This window comes from Myxine glutinosa, chromosome 7, assembly GCF_964187855.1.
Source record: "Myxine glutinosa chromosome 7, kmMyxGlut1.1, whole genome shotgun sequence".
In the NCBI taxonomy this organism is placed as follows: Eukaryota; Metazoa; Chordata; class Myxini; order Myxiniformes; family Myxinidae; genus Myxine; species Myxine glutinosa.
This window is the reverse complement of record NC_136267.1, coordinates 2,060,958-2,080,967: the sequence shown is the minus strand read 5'-3', so window position 1 is coordinate 2,080,967 and position 20,010 is coordinate 2,060,958. Positions and strand designations below refer to the sequence as shown.

The window sequence follows — 20,010 nt, the reverse complement described above, 5'->3', positions numbered from 1 at the left end:
CAACATTTCTGGGAAAAGCTATGACGAACATCTTGTCTTGCTGTATATAAGACTTGCTTTTGCTGAGTTATTTTAGAGTGTTTGAGAATCCTCCAGGCACAAGTTAGAACATTGCTGCGGGGATTTGCTTCCATTCAGCCACAAGCGCATTGGTGATGTCATAGACAGCTCAGAGGAGAGTGTGCGTACCTGTAGACCATCCTGTCGGCCACCCTTCGAGTATTAAAAGTTTATTTCACACTTCCCTTCGACACGTCATGTCCCCCGTCTTACCACCACCACCAGACTATTAGCTGTGGATTCCATGAGAGAAAATTCAATCTTAATGACAATAACGAAATCCTTTATCATTAAAAAAACTCAAGCATGCAGCAGAACTGTTAATGATAACTTTTACATGCACAGCTGCTTTGCCAGGCTACAAAATAAAAAGGTGAAGTTCACATATTCTTTTAAACTCCTGCAAGGAAAATCCATTCCACCCCCATTACAATCTTTTTCAATGAATGTTATCTTCCCTTTCCAGCCCTTCCAGCTTCACAGCAAATTACAGCATTTGAAAAGATTACAATCATTATTTTGTGAATATGTCATGAGGTTTCCAGCTATGAAAAACATTTGCTACAAACAAGTTCAGGCTGAGAAATAAATAAAACATACATAAATAAGAAACATTTGTGCAAAGACTTTACCCCATCATCGGACTTGGCAAACACACCGACTCCAATGTGCAAGAGGTTAACAGCAATGACGTCACTACAGCATTCAGACTCGATATGTGCTCAGCACAGGACAGAACGTCAGGCCAAAGGTACAAAGGTACAAAGGTTTAACAAAACTATTAATGTGGAAGAGGAAAGAAAAAGTAGGCAAAAGGAAAACAGACAATGATACGAGAGCAGCATTGGGACGGGTCATATGAACGTCAAGTGAGATCTGGTGGAGGAAGATCCACAGAGTTCCAGCCACTGTGCAAGTGATGGAGTCAGAGCGAAGAAACAATTCAAAGTCTCATCTCTTCCTCTGCTAGATCTCTGTAGGAAGACAATTTGAGGTAATTTGCAGAAATTTATTACATGGTAAAATATGAACAGCCATTATCCATAGAAATTGTATCACGTATCAAATATCTGATCAAACCCCTCAGCTGCTCCAATGATGTGGTGCCTCGACACATTCACATAGAAATTTGTAATTTGTTCAGGGTTCTGGCGATAATTTGCATACTCTTTGTGAAGGACACCATGGGATCTTTAACATGTACAAACAAATGTTGGCAGACGGGACGCGCAGTTGAACATCCATCTGAGGGACAGCACACAGTTTTCATGCCTCACCCAAAGTGCAAAACATCATGATGATAGTTGATAGCTGGGCTGAGATCAAGACCCGGGCTAGATAGTATCGAGTGTGTGTGCGTACCTGTAGTAGTACAGCAATATGGTGCAAGAGATCGAGAGAATTGTGCTTTGAGGTGAAAGCATGAAACCTGGCAGGTTGTCACACAATAGAAACCACCAAGTCAGTTTGTGTATTTGTACAGATGTCGGTCCCCTTCATAAGCGTAGGCTTTAACGGTGAATCTTTAAACACGAATATGTGTTCAGATCACGACGGTATATTTTTGAGGATAAAACAAACAAAAACATTTTCCATAAATGAGTTATTATGGCTCCTCTAATGAAATTGTAGATGGCGTCTTGAAAACGGAGCCTCGCAGGCAGTGTACAGAATGGTTTTTAAAAAATACAAGAAAATCAAGGCGCACAGAGGTGAAATTCGCTGCATGTGACGAGCAACACGTGCACAGTAAAACTCACCTGAATTGTTTCTCTCACCAACAGTGCACAAGTGCTTTACCGACTCCTGCTCAAGAAAGGGGGGATTTACGAGCGACAGCAACAAAATATATTTGTCCCTCCTCCCCCAGAGAGAGCGAGTGTTTCTAGTTTAATAAACGCTCTTTTATAAACATACTAGCAGGGTTGCCCGGTGTATTTTTTATTGACCTAAAACATTTTCGTACACACACTAAGGAGTGGGGTCCCTACACACTTCCCCTCTCCCATGATAGATCGACTAAAAGAAAACGAAATCCCCAAAAATGCAACTTTAAAAAAAAAAAATTTTTCCTAATTTTTTTTATTTTTTTTGCCCAAAGCACTCGTCGGCCCTCACTGATGAACCTCGGAAAGTTTGATGAACAGACAAACAGTTCTTGGAGTGTAGATTATCCTGTTGTGTTCCTAAATCTCCTATTTGCCTGATGGTCGCTTTTACCTGCTCATCACCAATTTCCTTGTTTTCTAACACAAGTAGGTCTTCGCTGCATTTTGAAAAGTTTGCCCATACTTTCCATGATGGAAACAAGTGTGCCAACGTGCTTTTTAAAGGTGATACGGACATTTTTCACACGTGAATTAAAAAAAAAAAAATGCAAGCATTTATCAGATACAGTGGAACCTTGACTTACGAGTGCCCCAACTTACGAGTTTTTCGAGATACGAGCCGTCGCTCGGGCGGTTTATTGCTTTGAGATGCGAGCCGAGATCCGAGTTACGAGCTTTCGCCACCCGGTCACGTGGTTATCTTGCCGTGCAAGTACAGTATCTCTGTCGTATAGCGCTGCATTTTTGTTTTCGCATGTTGGTTATTTTGAGTTTACGCCGCCAGGTGGGTTCTGGTCACGTGGTTATCTTGCCGTGCAAGTACAGTATCTCTGTCGTATAGCGCTGCATTTTTGTTTTCGCATGTTGGTTATTTTGAGTTTACGCCACCAGGTGGGTTCTGGTCACGTGGTTATCCTGCCGTGCAAGTACAGTATCTCTGCCGTCAACTTGTTCAGAGTGCCGGCGATAGCTCGCCTTCTCTTTGTGGAAAACACGGTACTGAGAAGAAGAAGAGGATGATGTGCTTGGATATAAAACACGCAATCGTCGAAAAACATGAGCGAGGTGTCGAGGAGGATGTATATAACGGCAGAGGAGAAGAGCATGCCAGGCCACAACTTGTGGATATAAAACACGCAATCGTCGTGTTTTATATAAAACTTGTGCTTGGATATAAAACACGCAATCGTCGAAAAACATGAGCGAGGTGCCGAGGAGGATGTATATAACGGCAGAGGAGAAGAGCATGCCAGGCCACAACTTGTTCAGAGTGCCGGCGATAGCTCGCCTTCTCTTTGTGGAAAACACGGTACTGAGAAGAAGAAGAGGATGATGTGCTTGGATATAAAACACGCAATCGTCGAAAAACATGAGCGAGGTGTCGAGGAGGACGTATATAACGGCAGAGGAGAAGAGCATGCCAGGCCACAACTTGTGGATATAAAACACGCAATCGTCATGTTTTATATAAAACTTGTGCTTGGATATAAAACACGCAATCGTCGAAAAACATGAGCGAGGTGCCGAGGAGGACGTATATAACGGCAGAGGAGAAGAGCATGCCAGGCCACAACTTGTTCAGAGTGCCGGCGATAGCTCGCCTTCTCTTTGTGGAAAACACGGTACTGAGAAGAAGAAGAGGATGATGTGCTTGGATATAAAACACGCAATCGTCGAAAAACATGAGCGAGGTGTCGAGGAGGACGTATATAACGGCAGAAGAGAAGAGCATGCCAGGCCACAACTTGTGGATATAAAACACGCAATCGTCGTGTTTTATATAAAACTTGTGCTTGGATATAAAACACGCAATCGTCGAAAAACATGAGCGAGGTGCCGAGGAGGACGTATATAACGGCAGAGGAGAAGAGCATGCCAGGCCACAACTTGTTCAGAGTGCCGGCGATAGCTCGCCTTCTCTTTGTGGAAAACACGGTGAGATCCTTAACATCCAACAACTAATGGGACGCAAACGGGGCGCCCAGTTTAGCGGTACACACATTGATGAATCACCCTGCCTGTGATTCACCCATGACAGGTTATAGCTGGGTCGGGATTCAAACCCAGGCTGGACAGTTTAGACTTTAGAGTCAAGTGTGCGTACCTCCAGTCCAGGCCATCCTGCCAACTTGTATGCTGCATACAGGTGAAATATAAAGCGCGAGATATTTTTATATATACTGTATATTTAAAAAAAAATTGGTGTGGTTTTTGGCGGGCTGGAACGGATTAATAGCATTTCAATGCATTTTAATGGGGAAATTTGATTTGAGAAACGAGCAAATTGAGTTACGAGCTCGGTCACAGAACGAATTAAACTCGTAAGTCAAGGTTCCACTGTATTTGAGACTTCTAGTTCGGGGATTTTTGTTCGTGCTGGTCAAATCTGCAGCTCATGTTTCCACGTCAATAAGGCTAAGTTTTCTGAACCGGATTTGTCGTGTTTTTATGTTGCATCTTTGTCTATGTTATTGCTGTTATATCCTGAACCGGATTTGTCGTGTTATGATGTTGCATCTTTGTCTAGGTTATTGCTGTTATATCCTGAACCGGCTTTGTCATGTTTTTATGTTGCATCTTTGTCTATGTTATTGCTGTTATATCCTGAACCGGATTTGTCGTGTTATGATTTTGCAAACTTTGTCTAGGTTATTGCTGTTATATATTGAACCGGATTTGTCATGTTTTTATGTTGCATCTTTGTCTAGGTATTGCTGTTATATCCTGAACTGGATTTGTCATGTATTTATGTTGCATCTTTGTCTAGGTTATTGCTGTTATATCCTGAACCGGATTTGTCGTGTATTTATGTTGCATCTTTGTCTAGGTTATTGCTGTTATATCCTGAACCGGATTTGTCATGTTTTTATGTTGCATCTTTGTCTATGTATTGCTGTTATATCCTGGATGGGATTCGTCGTACACATTTGTGGCTACTACCATATGTCGAGTTTCATGCTTTTACAGTCACGTGACATCTTGTGGATTCCATCATTATCAAATGCTGCATGTACTTGCTGCAATGATCACGTGATTTAAAAGCAACGTGCAATGCGGGTACAATTGCGTTTTCCAACATCAAATTTTCATCATACAGCATTAGATATGGCAAAGCACAAAGCCAAGTTATCGGTACAGAGTGCATGCGATTTCGGCCTCTCAGTAATGCTGTATATATTATATCAAACTTTCTTCCTGGTTCATAATGTGGTGCTTTGGGCTTAAATATCATAAATATTCTAAATCAGGCAGCTAAATGAACGCAATGGTTTATCCATAAAAAATAAGGAAATTTACAAAAACGTAAACTTGTACTTCAATAAAGATTGTTGTACAACTTGCAGGAACAAACCCTATGTTATTTCCTTTATCATCTCCTCTGCAGTTTCTCCAGCACCACCCTCCTTGTTTACAGGTGCAATGACCAGGTAATCAGTCCTGCAGAACAATAACATGAAGGAAGAACATTTGATAAAAGTGACAAAGTAAACGTGAGGTGAGGCAGACAATGGAGAGAAGGTTTTCAACGGCATTTAAAAAGAAAAGTTTGGCGTATTTAAAAAAAAAAAAAAAAAAAGGTACATGGCCAAAATTTACCTTGCAGATAATTTGTTTTTCATTTATTTCATTGCCTTAAGAAAGTATTCACACCCCTTGCATTTTTCACATTTTGTTGGGTTACAGGCTAGTAGATGTAAAAGGAGAGATCCAGAACACCTCCCCCTCAAGACCACACTCCCCACATTCCCCCACCCCCTTGCCCCCAAACCGAAACTGCCTCAACCCAAAACAGGAAGTGACACCACAAACCGGAAGTGACCAATTAATTATTTTTCAGATTTCACGATTTTCTAAAAAAATTTAATTTTCTAGAATTTAAAATGCATCATTTCTTCCCGATTTTCACAAAAATAATGATAAAAATAATTTTTTTTAAATTTTTTATTTAACAGGATGAGAATTATAATACAAATGAATAACTTAAATGAAAAAATAGAGATTATTAACATATCTATTTTAACATATCTATCTATTATGATTTATTTATGAAATAAATCATAAATTTAACATGGAATTTGATGTTCTTCATGGAAAATTAAATAAGATAAAAGATTTAATTGTAACTTACAATGAAACGTCAGTTGATATTAAAACAAATATTGCAAAAATTTTTTTTTTTTTTGTTTTTTTTGTTTTTTTTGTATACAAGGTCGAGGCTCGTGAAAGAGCGAACATTAATCACACAGAAAGACAAACCGACACAAAAAACATATAACATAGGGAGCGGTAGACAAGATGGGGAGAGAGGGGGAAGGACACAAACACAACATTTGAGAGCAGGGACCGAGAGACATGGAGACATCGAGAGATCTGAGAGAGGGCGAGGGCTTGGGGAGGGGGGGGGCGTGGGAAGGGGGCGGTGGGAGAGGTATAAAACATATGGACACTGCCAGGACTTCCAGGAAAGAAGTTGGAATTTCAAACAAGGTGGATCTGGGGTGAATTAGCGGGGGTAGAAAAGATCAAGGTTTTGGATGGGGGAAGATAAGAGATGGTGGTGAACAGCTGTTTTAAAGACCTGGAGGGAGGAGTGGGATTGAAGGGAGTGAGGGAGTTTGTTCCAGAGGCGGGAGAAAAGAGGAATGAAAGAGTGAAGGTGAGCAGAGAGCCGAGATTTCGGCAGTTTAACCATCAGAGGGTTGCTGGCAGATCTTGTGCGACCTGTAGGAATATTTGGGGGACAGAGCACAGAGAGAGCTGGGGGTGCAAGGCCGGAGAGGAGTCGGTAGAAGACAGAAAGACCACCTACCTGCCTGCGGTGAGTGAGTGAAAGGCCCTCAGAGATAGCTTCATCGCGGGAGATTCCAATAATTCTGAAAGCTTTGGTTTCAACAGCGTGAAGCCGAGCTAGGTGTGAGGCAGGAGCACCGGCCCATAGGGGAGAACAGTATTCCATTGAGCTGCGGATGAAAGCCTTGTATGTGGTGAGGAGCTCAGGTGTGCCGAGGAAGGACTTCGCACGACGGAGGATGCCCAGTCGGCGACTGGCTTTGGAGGCCAGCTTGGAAATGTGGTTTTCCCAAGAAAGATCATGGCAGATAGTGAGACCCAAAATCTTGAGCGACAGAACTTCTTGGAGAGGATAGTTGAGAAAGTAGATGGGAGGGTTGTCCAGTCGATCTTTTCGGAGAGACATAGTAAGAGTGAGATTTGTCAGGATTGAAAGACATGTTCCACTTGTTTGACCAGTCTGTGATTTTGTCCAGGTCTTCAGAGAGTGAGGAGGCAGCAGACTGCCGATCTGAGGGAAGAGGAATGGAGCGGCAGAGAGTGGAGTCATCAGCAAAGAGATAGAGAGGATTTTCGAGAGAGTCAGAGAGATCATTGATGAAGACCAGAAAAAGCACGGGGCCCAGAACACTGCCTTGGGTAACTCCAGCCTGAACAGGAAGAGGAGATGAGAGAAACCCATTCAGGGCCACACGTTGACGACGACTAGAGAGGAAGTCCGCCAGCCATGCGTGGAGATTTCCATGGATACCAAAGGAGGAGAGTTTGGTGAGCAGAGCGGGGTGCCAGACCGTGTCGAAGGCACGTGATATGTCGAGGGAGACAGCTCTAATTTCCTCTTTGGCATTGAGGACCTCCATCCATTGTTGAGACAGCAGAAGCAGCATGTCCAGAGTAGAGTGACCTGGTCTGAAACCAAATTGATGATCAGAGATCAAGCCATTGGAGAAGAGGAAAGATTTCATATCCGAAGCAATGATGGATTCCATGACTTTGCTGATAATTGGGAGAAGGCTGATTGGTCTGTAGTTGCTAGGATCTGTTTTTGCACCTTTTTTGTGCAAAGCGGTGATGTTGGCTGATTTCCAAGCAGATGGCAGTTGACCTTGAGCAAAAGAGAGGGTGAAGAGAACAGAGAGAGGGTGAGATAGAGCAGCAGAGCAGGATTTTAGGACCCGTGGGCTGATGCCGTCGGGTCCAGTTGCAGAATCAGAGTCGAGGGTTGACAGAAACTTTTCCACCTTGTCAGGAGGAAAGGACACGGAGTCCAGGAGCAGCAGGGTACGACTGGGTATGGTGGGTACAGAGAGGGATGGGTTTGGGACACAAGATTTAGAGGCAAACACAGAGTTGAGGCATTCAGCTTTTTCACGTGCGGAGTCAGCTGTGTAGCCGTTTGAGGTAAGGGAGGGGATGGAGGGGGAACAAACACCAGAAACGGATTTGACCAGACGCCACCAGGATTTGGAAGAGGGAGACAGATAAGAGAGTTCGGTCTTGAGAACGGAGAGATATTGTTTCCTGGCTCTCCTGAGGGTGGACACACACTTGTTTCGGGCTTTGTGAAAGGAAATGAGATTTCCTTCCGTTGGATTTGCTTTCCAGGAGACGAAGGCAAGTTGTTTCTGGGCAACAGCCTCACCACAAGATTCCGTGTACCATGGACGGGAGGAAGGGTATGACAACTGAAGACGAGATGGGATAAATCTGTGCATGAGAGAGAGCAATTTACTTTGGAAGAATATTACAGAATTGAACAAACATTACAGAATATTAATCAGGATAAAATGTTCGACATTGTAAAGACAGGATTATTGACACATGAATATAAATCAATTTTATCTAAACCATTATCACCGATGAATACACATAATCCAATCTTTAAAAAGAAAGTATCTATTATAAATGAGTTTTTAAATATTGTTAGAGAAATAATAAGGTTAAAATTATGGAATATACCCATTTTATATGAAATTAAACCTATCGCTAATATTACTTGTACATTTTGTTCTCTGATTCTCTTCTCTGATTTTGAAATAACTAACACAAATATTAAAACGTGTTTGTGGTGTAATAACCAACAATTAAGTTTTAATATAACAAAATATGACATAATGATTATAAGAGAGTAAATATAATAGGGAAATATATTTACAATGGAGTTTCTAATTTTCAAAAATGTATTACTCAATATCAAGGTAAACAATATTGTAAAATACCAGAAAAGGTTTATAACGATCTGAATGAAAAGTTTAAAGCATATAGACTTTTGATCGACCATGAAGACGAGGTTATAAAATATTCCAATATCACGAAAACTCATGTCACCATGTTTCGAAAAGAATTAAAATATACTAAACATTATGGTAATATTAATCTAATATATGTAACATTAACCAAGAAGAAATTGGATGACATTTCTCATTTAGAACAAGCGTTAATTACCGATTTTAAAACATTATTAAACCTATACTATGAAATGGCAGAGATAAGACAAGGCACTTGATAGAATTTTTTTTCTGAATATACAATATTTATTATTTCAGTTATTGCATAAACATAATCATAAATGTAATCTTGAAGATTTTACTGGTTTAAAATCAATTGAGCGTAAACAATTTCATGATAAGATTTGTCATAACTTGGGGTGGGGTGGGCTTCAACACATTGGGGTGGGCATTTACACCAACATTTTAATTCCATTCATTTTATGTTGTGGGGAAAAAATTGATTTTTAGTTTAAAGAACTTTCTCTTATATAAAATGAACAATATGAGGATATAAAAAGCGGGTCACAACATATTGTAATGTTTGTGATCACGATTATAAAAACAATTATGAACAACACCTTCAATCCAACAAACACAAAGCCAAACTTTCACAGATGATAGCTCCACTTGAACAAGAAAAACCAAAAACATGGTATTGCGATGTTTGTAAACGTGATTATAAAAGTGAACGTAAAAGACATCTTAAATTATGCAAACACACACTCAAACTTTTACATATGGTAGCTCCGCCCGAACGAGAAACAAAATATTGCCACGTTTGTGATAAGAGTCTTGAAGAGGAGCTTTCCTGCTCATCTTAAAAAAAAAAAAAAAAAAGTTGAGGGGATACACTATTAAGGACACTGATGGGGCATTTAATGGACATATTAAAATAAGGATTTTTAATTTACCACCCCCAGAACCAAAATCAAGAGCTGAGGCGGTTGAAACAATCAAACCTGCCGTTAAAAACTGTAAAGAATACGTTGACTGAGATTAACCCCCTTAAATTTTATATGAGGGTAAAAATGGAATTGAAAAATATCGAATACTGAAATAGGGGATCTTATTATAAAACGTTATATGAGAACAAAACCTTACTTTATAGCATCACTCCAGGGGTTTTTATTAACGGACGTTTATGATAAACTTATAGAACAAGAAGAACAGGTGGATCATTCGCTTGTGGGTAGTGGATTTACTATTACTAGAATACTTTTCATCGATATACATGTTCTAAAATCAAACCCCCTAAAAGCTCCTTCTTACATTGAATTGCCGACGGTTATAAAAAATAAAAATGCGGTTATGAATATTCAAAACAAAGATCATAAATGTTTTCTATGGGGTGTTATTGCACGCCTACATCCCGCTGAACATAATGTCCAAAGAGTATCACATTATGACAAATATGAAAATGAGTTAAATGTTACTGGTTTACCATTTCCAATGCCATTATCTGATATTCATAAATTTGAGAAAATGAATAATCTATCTATTAATGTTTATGGACTAACGGATAAAAACAACGTTCAGAATTTGTATATTTCTGATAACTCTAAAAATGATGACTCATATTAACCTTCTATATTATAAATCAGGAGAAAATTCACATTACACTTACATCAAAAAAAATTCAAGATTAATTTCTTCACAAGCAAGTAAACATCATGGCAAAATGTACCCCTCTTTGCGATGTCACTCCCTCACCCACAGGAGCCAAGAAGCGTTAAACAAACACCTAGAATTCTGTGGTAAACAAAGCCGTCAGAATTACTACACCCGAAGAAGGTTCAAACATAACATTCAAAGATTTCGATAAAACAATAAAACACCCCTTCGTGATATATGCTAACTTTGAATATATTCCTGAAAAGATAAATAACGCTTCTTCAAAACCAAACGAAACATCCACGAATAAATATCAACAAGCGTTATGCCCAGGTCCCCCGTCGGTGAAGTGATGCGAGTTGACAAAGTGGAAGATGCAAGGCGGCCATCTTGGATTTTGACATGGCGACCCAATTTTCAATAGCGTTCACCCTTATACGTAGATACACCCACACACCAGATTATAAGATACACCCACACACCAGATTATAAGTTTGTACTTCGCTTATTTTTCAAGATATTCCACTCACAAGGTTCAGACATACATGGCGCGGCCATCTTGGATTTTGACGTGGCGACCCAATTTTCAATAGCGTTCTTCCTTACGCGTAGATACACCCACACACCAGATTAGAAGTTAGTAGTTCGTTTATTTTTCAAGATATTTCGCTCACAAGGTTCAGACATATATATGGTGGCGGCCATCTTGGATTTTGACATGGCGACCCAATTTTTAACAGCGTTCTTCCTTATGCCAAGATACACCCACACACCAGATTAGAAGTTGGTACTTCGCTTATTTTTCAAGATATTCCGCTCACAAGGTTCAGACATACATGGCGGTGGCCATCTTGGATTTTGACATGGCGGTGGCCACCCACACACCAAATTAGAATTCGGTCCTTCGCTTACGCATGTGCTTACGCATGCACGCACGAACTCACGCATGCACGGACGAATGGACGCATGCACGCACACACGGACGGAGGGGAAAACCATAGTCCCCCTTTCGCTCCGTGGTGCGACGGGGGACAAAAAAAAAAAATACTCCTTGTGGTTTCTGTTATTATATCAAATCATCTGTTGGTGACAAATACAACAAACAAGAACTTTATAGAGGAGAAGATGTGGCTTCTGAGCTTATAAAACGATTAGAAGAGGACTGTGTACGCTTAAGAAAGACAATGAGATTAACCAATAAACCGATGAACCCCCTAACAAAAGCAGAAAAAACAGAATTTAACTAACCAAATTGTATCTGTCATATCTGTGGGAAGAAAATTGATGGGAAGGAAGATACTGGGGGACCAAAGGTTTGAGACCATTGTCATCTCACCGGTAAATATAGGGGTCCGGCTCATAATGAATGTAATCTTAATTATAAAACCCCCAATTTCATTCCGGTCTTTTTTCACAACAACGCTCATTATGACACGTATCTATTTATTAAGGAACTTTCAAAAACATATGGGAACATTTCAGCAATTCCTACCACAGATCAGGACTACATTTCATTCACAAAAACAATACGTACAAAAATAGGATTTGATGAAGAAAAAAAAGGTAAAGTTATATATGCTACGACTCACATCAGGTTTCTTGACTCATTTCAATTTATGGCAAGCCCATTATCTACCTTGGCATCAAATATTAAAAACTTTCCGTGTCTTTCAGAGTATATATCAGATTAAAAAAAAATTGAACTTTTATCACAAAAGGGAATATACCCGTATGATTACATGGATTCATTTGAGAGATATAAAGAAACACAACTTCCCCCTAAAGAATGTTTCTATAACAAGTTAAATAAATGTCATATAACCGATAAAGAATATACTCAAGCACAAAATATTTGGAAAATGTTTAACATAAATAACCTTGGAGAGTATCATGATGATTTGTATCTTAAAACCGACGTCTTACTACTAGCCGACATCTTTGAAACCTTTAGAACAGTTTGTCAAAATAAACAATCATATGGGTTAGATCCCGTCCACTACTACACCGCTCCCGGATTAGCTTGGAGTGCCATGCTAAAAATGACGAAACAAAAGTTGGATTTAATCAGTGATGAAGATATGCTTTTGATGATAGAAGAGGCTAAAAAAGGAGGAATATCACAAGTATGTTCTAAGAGATATGCTAAGGCTAACAATAAGTATCTTCCTAATTATGATGATATGAAAGATAGTTCTTACCTGATGTATTACGATGCTAATAATTTGTATGGATGGGCTATGTCTCAAGCTCTACCTTATGGAGGGCTCAAATGGGTTGAAGAGAAAGATTATGAAAAAGGTTTTACAAAACATCGTTACATCCTCACAAAAAGAAATGGACGATTCGGAAGTTGGATATTATTTTGAGGTTGATTTGAAATATCCTGAAGAACTCCATAATAAACACGCCGGTCTACCATATGCCCCTACCAAGGAATGTCCGAAAGAAGAATGGCTAAGTGATTATCAACGAACATTTAATATAAAAGGTAAACCAACAGAAAAATTATTTACTACATTATATGATAAAGAAAATTATGTTTTACACCAAAGGAACTTGAAGCAATATATCAGCAGGATTGATAGTAAAGAAAGTCCATAGAGTTATACAGTTTAACCAAAGTCATTGGATGAAGGAGTATATTGATTTTAAAACTCAAAGGAGAACTGAAGCAAAAACCGATTTTGAGAAAGACTTTTATAAATTGATGAACAATTCTGTATTTGGAAAGACGATGGAAAATCTTAGGAATAGAGAAAACATAAGACTTACTACATCTTTAGAGCAAGCAGCAAAATTAATTAATAAACCTAGTTTTCAAAGAGAAGTGGTGTTTTCAGAGAACTTTGTTGCTATTCATTTGCAAAAAGAGAGCATTAAAATGGATAAACCTATTTATATAGGAACGACGGTTCTTGATTTATCAAAATTACTAATGTATGATTACCTTTACAATAACTTGAAGAAATATCAAAATAATGTTTCTCTACTTTATACGGATACGGATAGTTTCATTTTAGAAATTAAAACGGAAGATGTTTATTCAGATATGCTCAAGGATAGTGACTTATGATACGAGTAATTATAAGTTTACCGATAAGTTGTTTTCCTCAGAGAATAAAAAGGTTATTGGAAAGTTTAAGGATGAATTAGGAGGAAAGCTAATGACTGAATATGTTGGATTGAGAGCCAAGGCTTATGCTTATAAATATATTGATGATAATAATATTGAAAGATGTGATAAGAAGTTAAAAGGAATAAAGAAAGGTGTTATCAAAGAAGAAATTGAGTTTGAACATTATTATAATTGTTTAACTTTAAAGAAAGAGGAGTTTAGAAAAATGAATACGATAAGAAGTTATGCACATCAATTATATACAGAGGAGGTGAACAAGAAGGCCCTGGAAGCTTATGATGATAAAAGGTTTATTTTAAACAATGGAATTGATTGTTGCTCTAATGGGAACATGTACATAATTAAAAAATAAATGAATCTAACAATAAAAATGAGTTATTGTATCAAGTGCAATAAGAAAACCAAAACTAAAAATATATCGTATAAAATAAATAAAGCGAATAGAGTTTATGAAAAGGGAAAATGTGTGATATGCGGTGCTAAAAAGTATCGATTCATCTCACCTAAAAGTGGAGGTGATATACAAAAGTATTTGTCAGGTAGTAGGTTTACAACAACGGGGATTCCAGGGGAACTACATATACCGGGGTATTCCTTCTGTGGGCCTGGAACAAACTTAGATAAAAGATTAGATGAGGATGGCAATCCTAAACGTTGGTCTAACTAAACCTAAAAATAGGGTTGATGAAGTGTGTATGAAGCATGACTGATTATGGTAATGCCACCACGTTGGACGAAAAACATGAAGCTGATAGAGAAATGCTGTATAATTTGTCTCTGATCCGAAATCCAACGTTGAGAGAGAAAATTGATAGGTTTATCGTGAAGAAGATGATAGGCGCTAAATTGAGATTAGGGCTTGGAATTACCCTTCAAAAAAACCACTAAACTCCAAGGATGATATTAAACCTGAGGAAGGAGTCATTTTAGCTAATGAGTTACACAAACCTATGATCACAAAGTTTAAACGAAGGAAGGTTTATTCCAAAGGTGTAGATTACATCTGGTCTGCTGATTTAATTGAACTAAATAATGATAAAGGGTACAAGTATGCTTTAACCGTTATTGATTTGAGGAGTAGATTTGCCTGGGTTGTTCCCCTGAAAAACGAGAGGTAATACTCTGATGTTAGCCTTCCAACAAATATTTAATAAAAGTAAGAGAACACCTAAGAAGCTGTGGACCGATGACGGGACAGAGTTCTACAACAGCATATTCATGAAATTTCTTAAAGAGTATGGTATTACATTATACAGTACATTTAATGAAGGAAAAGCAGTTGTTATTGAGCGTTTTAATCGTACTTTGAAAGAGAGGTTATATAAAAAAATTCACACAAGTCGGTTCTCAACAATGGGTATCAGAAATTCAGGATATTGTTGATAATTATAACAATGCGGTACATTCATCGGCAAAATCAAAACCGCTACAAAACTAGAACGCCACTCAGTGGAGTGCATACTACCGCCGTGGGTCAAGTTGGAATAGTACGATTTCACAAAAGTTTGAGGGAGTAGTTCAGTGACAAGACAAGACAACACAAGACAGACACTGCACAGATGTATATATATTATGTATATTGTTATGAATTTGGTAGAGCAATATCTAGAGCTAGGTAGATCTGAATAGGTAGGTATTCGGCTGTCGTGACAGGGACTCTACATGTAATAAGTTCTTGATGTTTAGGCGGTTGTCGGGGTAAGATGTATGATTGTGGATCTACCTGGAGGTCCGAGTGTTAAATAGTGAGGGATTAAAGGTAACGCCCTGTGAGTCTCACCTGGTAGTCAAACCTCCGTCCATTATGGCACTGCAAACCACATAAACATTAGTTAGGTCCTTAGCGCAACATTAAATAATTCCCTTTCCCTGACATTGACTTCGTAATAAATAGACAGGAAACCAGGCCAAAAACACCGCCGCGGTTGGCCGCCGCCGTTCGCACCTCAAAGGCCTACCAACCTCGCCTGGGACGTGTTACACCAGGACCGCGGGGTCACGGACGGGAGATGTCAGGAGTCGCATGCCGCAGAGGGCGTGACCTGGGCGAGTTGGGAGGCTATGATTGGCTGAGGAGTGCGCCAATGTGACGTCATCGGCCACCAATATATGGACGGTCGGACGCCATTTTCGTGGCAGTTGAGTTGAGTTGAGTTCGTGGCAGACGCAGGAGACACCAGAGAGTTCGTAGGAGTTGGTTGGAGCACACAGTCGACGCAGAGACACAGTTGGTGGAAAAGCTCCCCGAAGGCAGTTGGTGGAAAGGCTCCCCGAAGGCAGTTGGTGGAGAGTTCGTTCACACACCGAGCACACCAAGCCCACAGAGCACGCGGCAGTTCGCAGCAGTTCGTTGCAAGTCGAGCCCTCCGTTGAACCATTGGTGCACGGGCCTTGTGGAGATCGTCCTCGTGTGAAGCTGCTGGCCACGCGTCGGACGCGTGGTGCTTGGAGCGGGGCCTCGTAGAGCTTGGAGCGAAGGACCTGGTGGTGTGCGATCGGGCCAAAAGGAGCGGTGTTGGACGGCCGCCCCGAGAGACGACGAAAGACAGATAAGCCGCATCCGCGTACATTTGAACGACGTGACGTGTTATTTTTGTATTCATAATCTCCCTCGTATCGTGTTTGCTGTCAGTCGTGTGGGGACGTCCCGATTTAGAGTTATTAGATTTACCGGCGCGGCTTTTTCACTGTATTACTATTCGATAATAAATCCTTATATTATTTTCTGTATATATATCTGAACGCAGTTTTCCTGGGTGTTTGATTTTAATAGGTAAGGTTGCGGAGCTTTGCTGCGTGCGCCATTCCGCGCGTTTAACTTTGTGTTGAACTTGAATCCGCCATTGAGTTTTCGCCTCGGGAGTTAAAGTCTCGCAAATCGGTCATCCGTAACTGTGGTGTTAATCACGGTTGCGTAAGAAGTGGTGTCAGGAGTGTAGGATTTGAACCCGTCGGACAAATTTTTTGTCCGCGGCGAGACATCGACACGGTCGGACAAATTTTTTTGTCCGCGGGGCGACATCGACACGGTCGGGCGTACATTGCGCCCGACGTTCGAACGCAGAATTGTTATAGTTGAGGCGGAGAAATTTAATAATCAATCGGGCAAACGGAGCGCGATATCGCGTCTTCATCAAATTTAAATTGTTTCAGGAATTATTAAAATAAATACGCGCGCGGGAAACAATCTTCCGGAAAGCGGATGTCGGAAATTGATGAGATGGAAGTACGCAGCGAGGCCTCCGTCAGCGTCGGGAGTGAGCCGGAAATAGGGGAATTAGATGCAGAGGTGAGCCTTGGAACCTCCCTCGTCCCGAGCACCAACTTATCCCCCTCCCCCACCGGGGAGTCGGGAGCAGTAGGAACGGCCCCGACAACCGACCAGATGTTGGGTCAATTGCTTCGAAAAATTGACGGGCTGGAAAATAAAATGAGTAAGGAATGTAGGGAAGGAATGAAGGGAATGAGTGATCGCTTGAAGGAACAAATTGATGGGCTGGAAAATAAAATGGAGTCCCAGGGGAATGAATGGAGGGAAGGAATGAAGGACATGAGTGACCAAATTAAAGGATTAAAAAGGGAAATGGCAATTGTGGTAAGTGTACAGGTGAGCGGAGAATGTCCACAGTTCGATGGGGAATGTGTACAGGTAGATGGGGAATGCCTGCAGGTAAACGTGGAGTGTCCACAGGTGAGCGGGGAAGGAAATTTGGAATGTGAGAGTTGTAATGGGGAATGTTTCCCACATGCTGGCCTGGTTGTTTATCGGGACCGTGTGGATGTCACAACACCCCAACCGGGGGATGAATTTGGAATTGTGCAGCACCAGGGCGGTGGTGCGGAGCAAGAGGGCGTAGAGTTTTTGGGGGTCCGTGCAATGGAGCCGGACCAGGTATTTATTGGGGATATTGATCAAAGCCTGGCGGGGCCAGGAATGATTTGTGATGAGGATGATTTGATCCAGCGGCTGGAGACCTGTGACAGTCCCATGGAGGTAGAGCTTGTTCAGGCCCAAAGGAGCCTGGGTGATGAGGTGAGTTGGTCCGAGGAGGTGGTTGGAATGACCGAGGGGACGCTCACTGTACACTGCTATTTGGAAACAGAGGCTCCAAAATTGGACAACCAGTTGGGGGAGTGTGTTGGCTCCGGGCTGGATTTGGATCTTGGAGGATCGGGAGATAGAGCTTCTGGAGATTTGGTCCCTGTAGGGAATTTGGATCAACTGCAGGGAGGGGCAGAACAACCGGTGGTAGAGGTTGTTCCCTGCAGCTGCGGTTTGGCAGTGGGAATGAAAATTTGTAAAAGAAAATTTAAAATAAAATTACAATGGGAAATTGATTTGGAGCAGCCATGGTGGGGATTGGTCCCCGGGCTGCGGGATCTGGACATGGCGAGGTCATGGGTGATGGCCTCGGGCCAAAGTTGCCCCTTTCAAAATTTGGGTATGCCAGCCAGCTGGGGGGCTGTGATGGCGAGATTTGGACGTGGGGTCCAGCCTTGGGTGTCGAGGTACGACCTGGGTCCCACGGGGGGTCTGGTGGAGTGTGGCGTCCCTTGTCCATCGGGGCGCCGTCCGAGCTGGTGGCTCGGGCCGGCAGGGTCACCGGACCCTGGTGGGGGTTAAGACCTCCAGGGAGGTCCGAGGTGGTTTCTCAAGCCTGGGATGGCAAATATTGAGGACCACTAGGGGGAGGTGTTGTGGGTCGCGCTTTGGTGGTGGCACCGCAGATGGCCAGCTTGGGCCTGATGTAGTGATCACCCGGGCATGCGACCTGACCCCCTCTCCCTGAGACTTTGGGACAACTGGCATGTGATGACCTGCCATGCCGTGTTGGTCGATGGACGCGGGTCAAACCGAATGGACAGGGATGGAGATAGCCTGCCGGACAACCATAGGGGCATCTGTGGAACGTGATGGTGTGAGTGACCTTCCACAGATGCTCCGTTATGATTTATGGACTCTCGGGTTGGGAAGAGAGCCATGGGGATGTGAATCGGGAGATGTGTAACGAGCCGAGCATATGGGCCATGCTCGGCTGGCATGTGTATGGCAAAGCATCTTTCTTTGGTGAGGTTAGTGAAATGTGACAAATGCTTGGCATGGGTAATCTGTGGGTTAGATGCAAATTTAAGGGTGGATTTTGAAATGCCATGGTGGACACTGTACAGTGACGCCATTATTGATCCAGGTGTGTAGACCAAAGTGTTGGAGGCTGTGATGAAATTAATAGGGTAGCAAGACACAGCTTTCATCTGGTTGCGGGGGCAACTGTGCTGATATTTGGGACGCGGGATGATGGGGATATAGTTGTGTAGCCTGAGGGTCAACGTGGTGCTGTGCGTGTCCGAGGTGTGTGGACCATGTCTTCTGGGTGGGTCTCCTGGTGGAGCATGGCTGTTGACTGGACCTTGGTGTGGTCAAGTGTGGGTGAGCACTGGGGGGCTGCAGTTCTGTAGTCGGACTGGGGGATGATGGGGAGGTGCAGGGGACGTGGCTGTAGGGATGCCACGCACTGCGACCGTGCCCCCCAGGGCCGAGGTTGTGTGTGCGGTAGTGTGTGTTGTGGCAGCAAGTGCTCACCACATTGGCCAGCTGGGGCTGCTGCAGCTGTGTTCCTCGCAGGGGGGCCGAAGGATGGATGGTGGGTCGCACCCTTATGGACACTCATGGGCCATGTTGGCGTTTTGACTGCTCACCTTGTCCCGGTGACCCTTGCACGGTAGAGGTGCAGAGCTGTCGTGGCCACAGGTAGTTGTGTAGTGATGATCACCGTTGGATGCGGATCCACATACCTGCCAGTGTAGTGGGGACAAAAGAGAAATTTGGAAGTATTGGGTAGGCCCAATGTGAAATTTTGGGAATTGTATGGGTGGATGGCACCTTTGGACTTGACCAACCTGCAACTACCTGCACTTGAGGTGAGTGTTTTAAGTAGTACTGTCCCAGGCTTCAGGACTTGCTTTGGGGAATTGGGGACATGTAAATTGGAGTTGGGAGGCGGGTGAGAGTGATGACATGGCCGGTGAGGGGATGGAATGGGAGCCACACAGTGTCTTGTGGGTGGCGTATGTTTTTGTGTTGTGGTTAGGTGTTTTGATGTGGTCGTGAGAGTGGAACCTGGAGAGTGAGTGATGATTATTGGAGATAATGAGGGGCGATAATTGTGCTTTTGGAAATGTGCTTTTGGAAATGTGTGATGGTTTAAATGTGAACTGGGGGATTTCACATGTGGCAGGCCATGGCAAGCCTTGTAACACCTTTTACACCATCTATGGAATTGTACTGAATTGTGCTGAGTTGTGTGGAGAATTG

The 20,010-nt window shown here is 42.0% G+C and overlaps 1 protein-coding gene across 2 annotated transcripts in view; it reads right to left on the bottom strand.

Moving 5' to 3' along the window:
- Nucleotides 1-214: 214 nt before the first annotated feature.
- The window catches only part of LOC137413382 (sodium channel regulatory subunit beta-3-like), a 79,255-nt gene continuing 59,459 nt past the window's right edge, over nt 215-20,010 (bottom strand). For both annotated transcript variants that reach the window (XM_068098782.2, XM_078781240.1), the window contains exons 6-7: nt 5,242-5,327; nt 215-1,034 (exon numbers count right to left, since the gene is read on the bottom strand). In XM_068098782.2, coding sequence (XP_067954883.2) covers nt 5,243-5,327 — 85 coding nt within the window. In that variant the 3' untranslated portion in view covers nt 215-1,034; nt 5,242. The remainder of the gene's footprint in view (nt 1,035-5,241; nt 5,328-20,010) is intronic.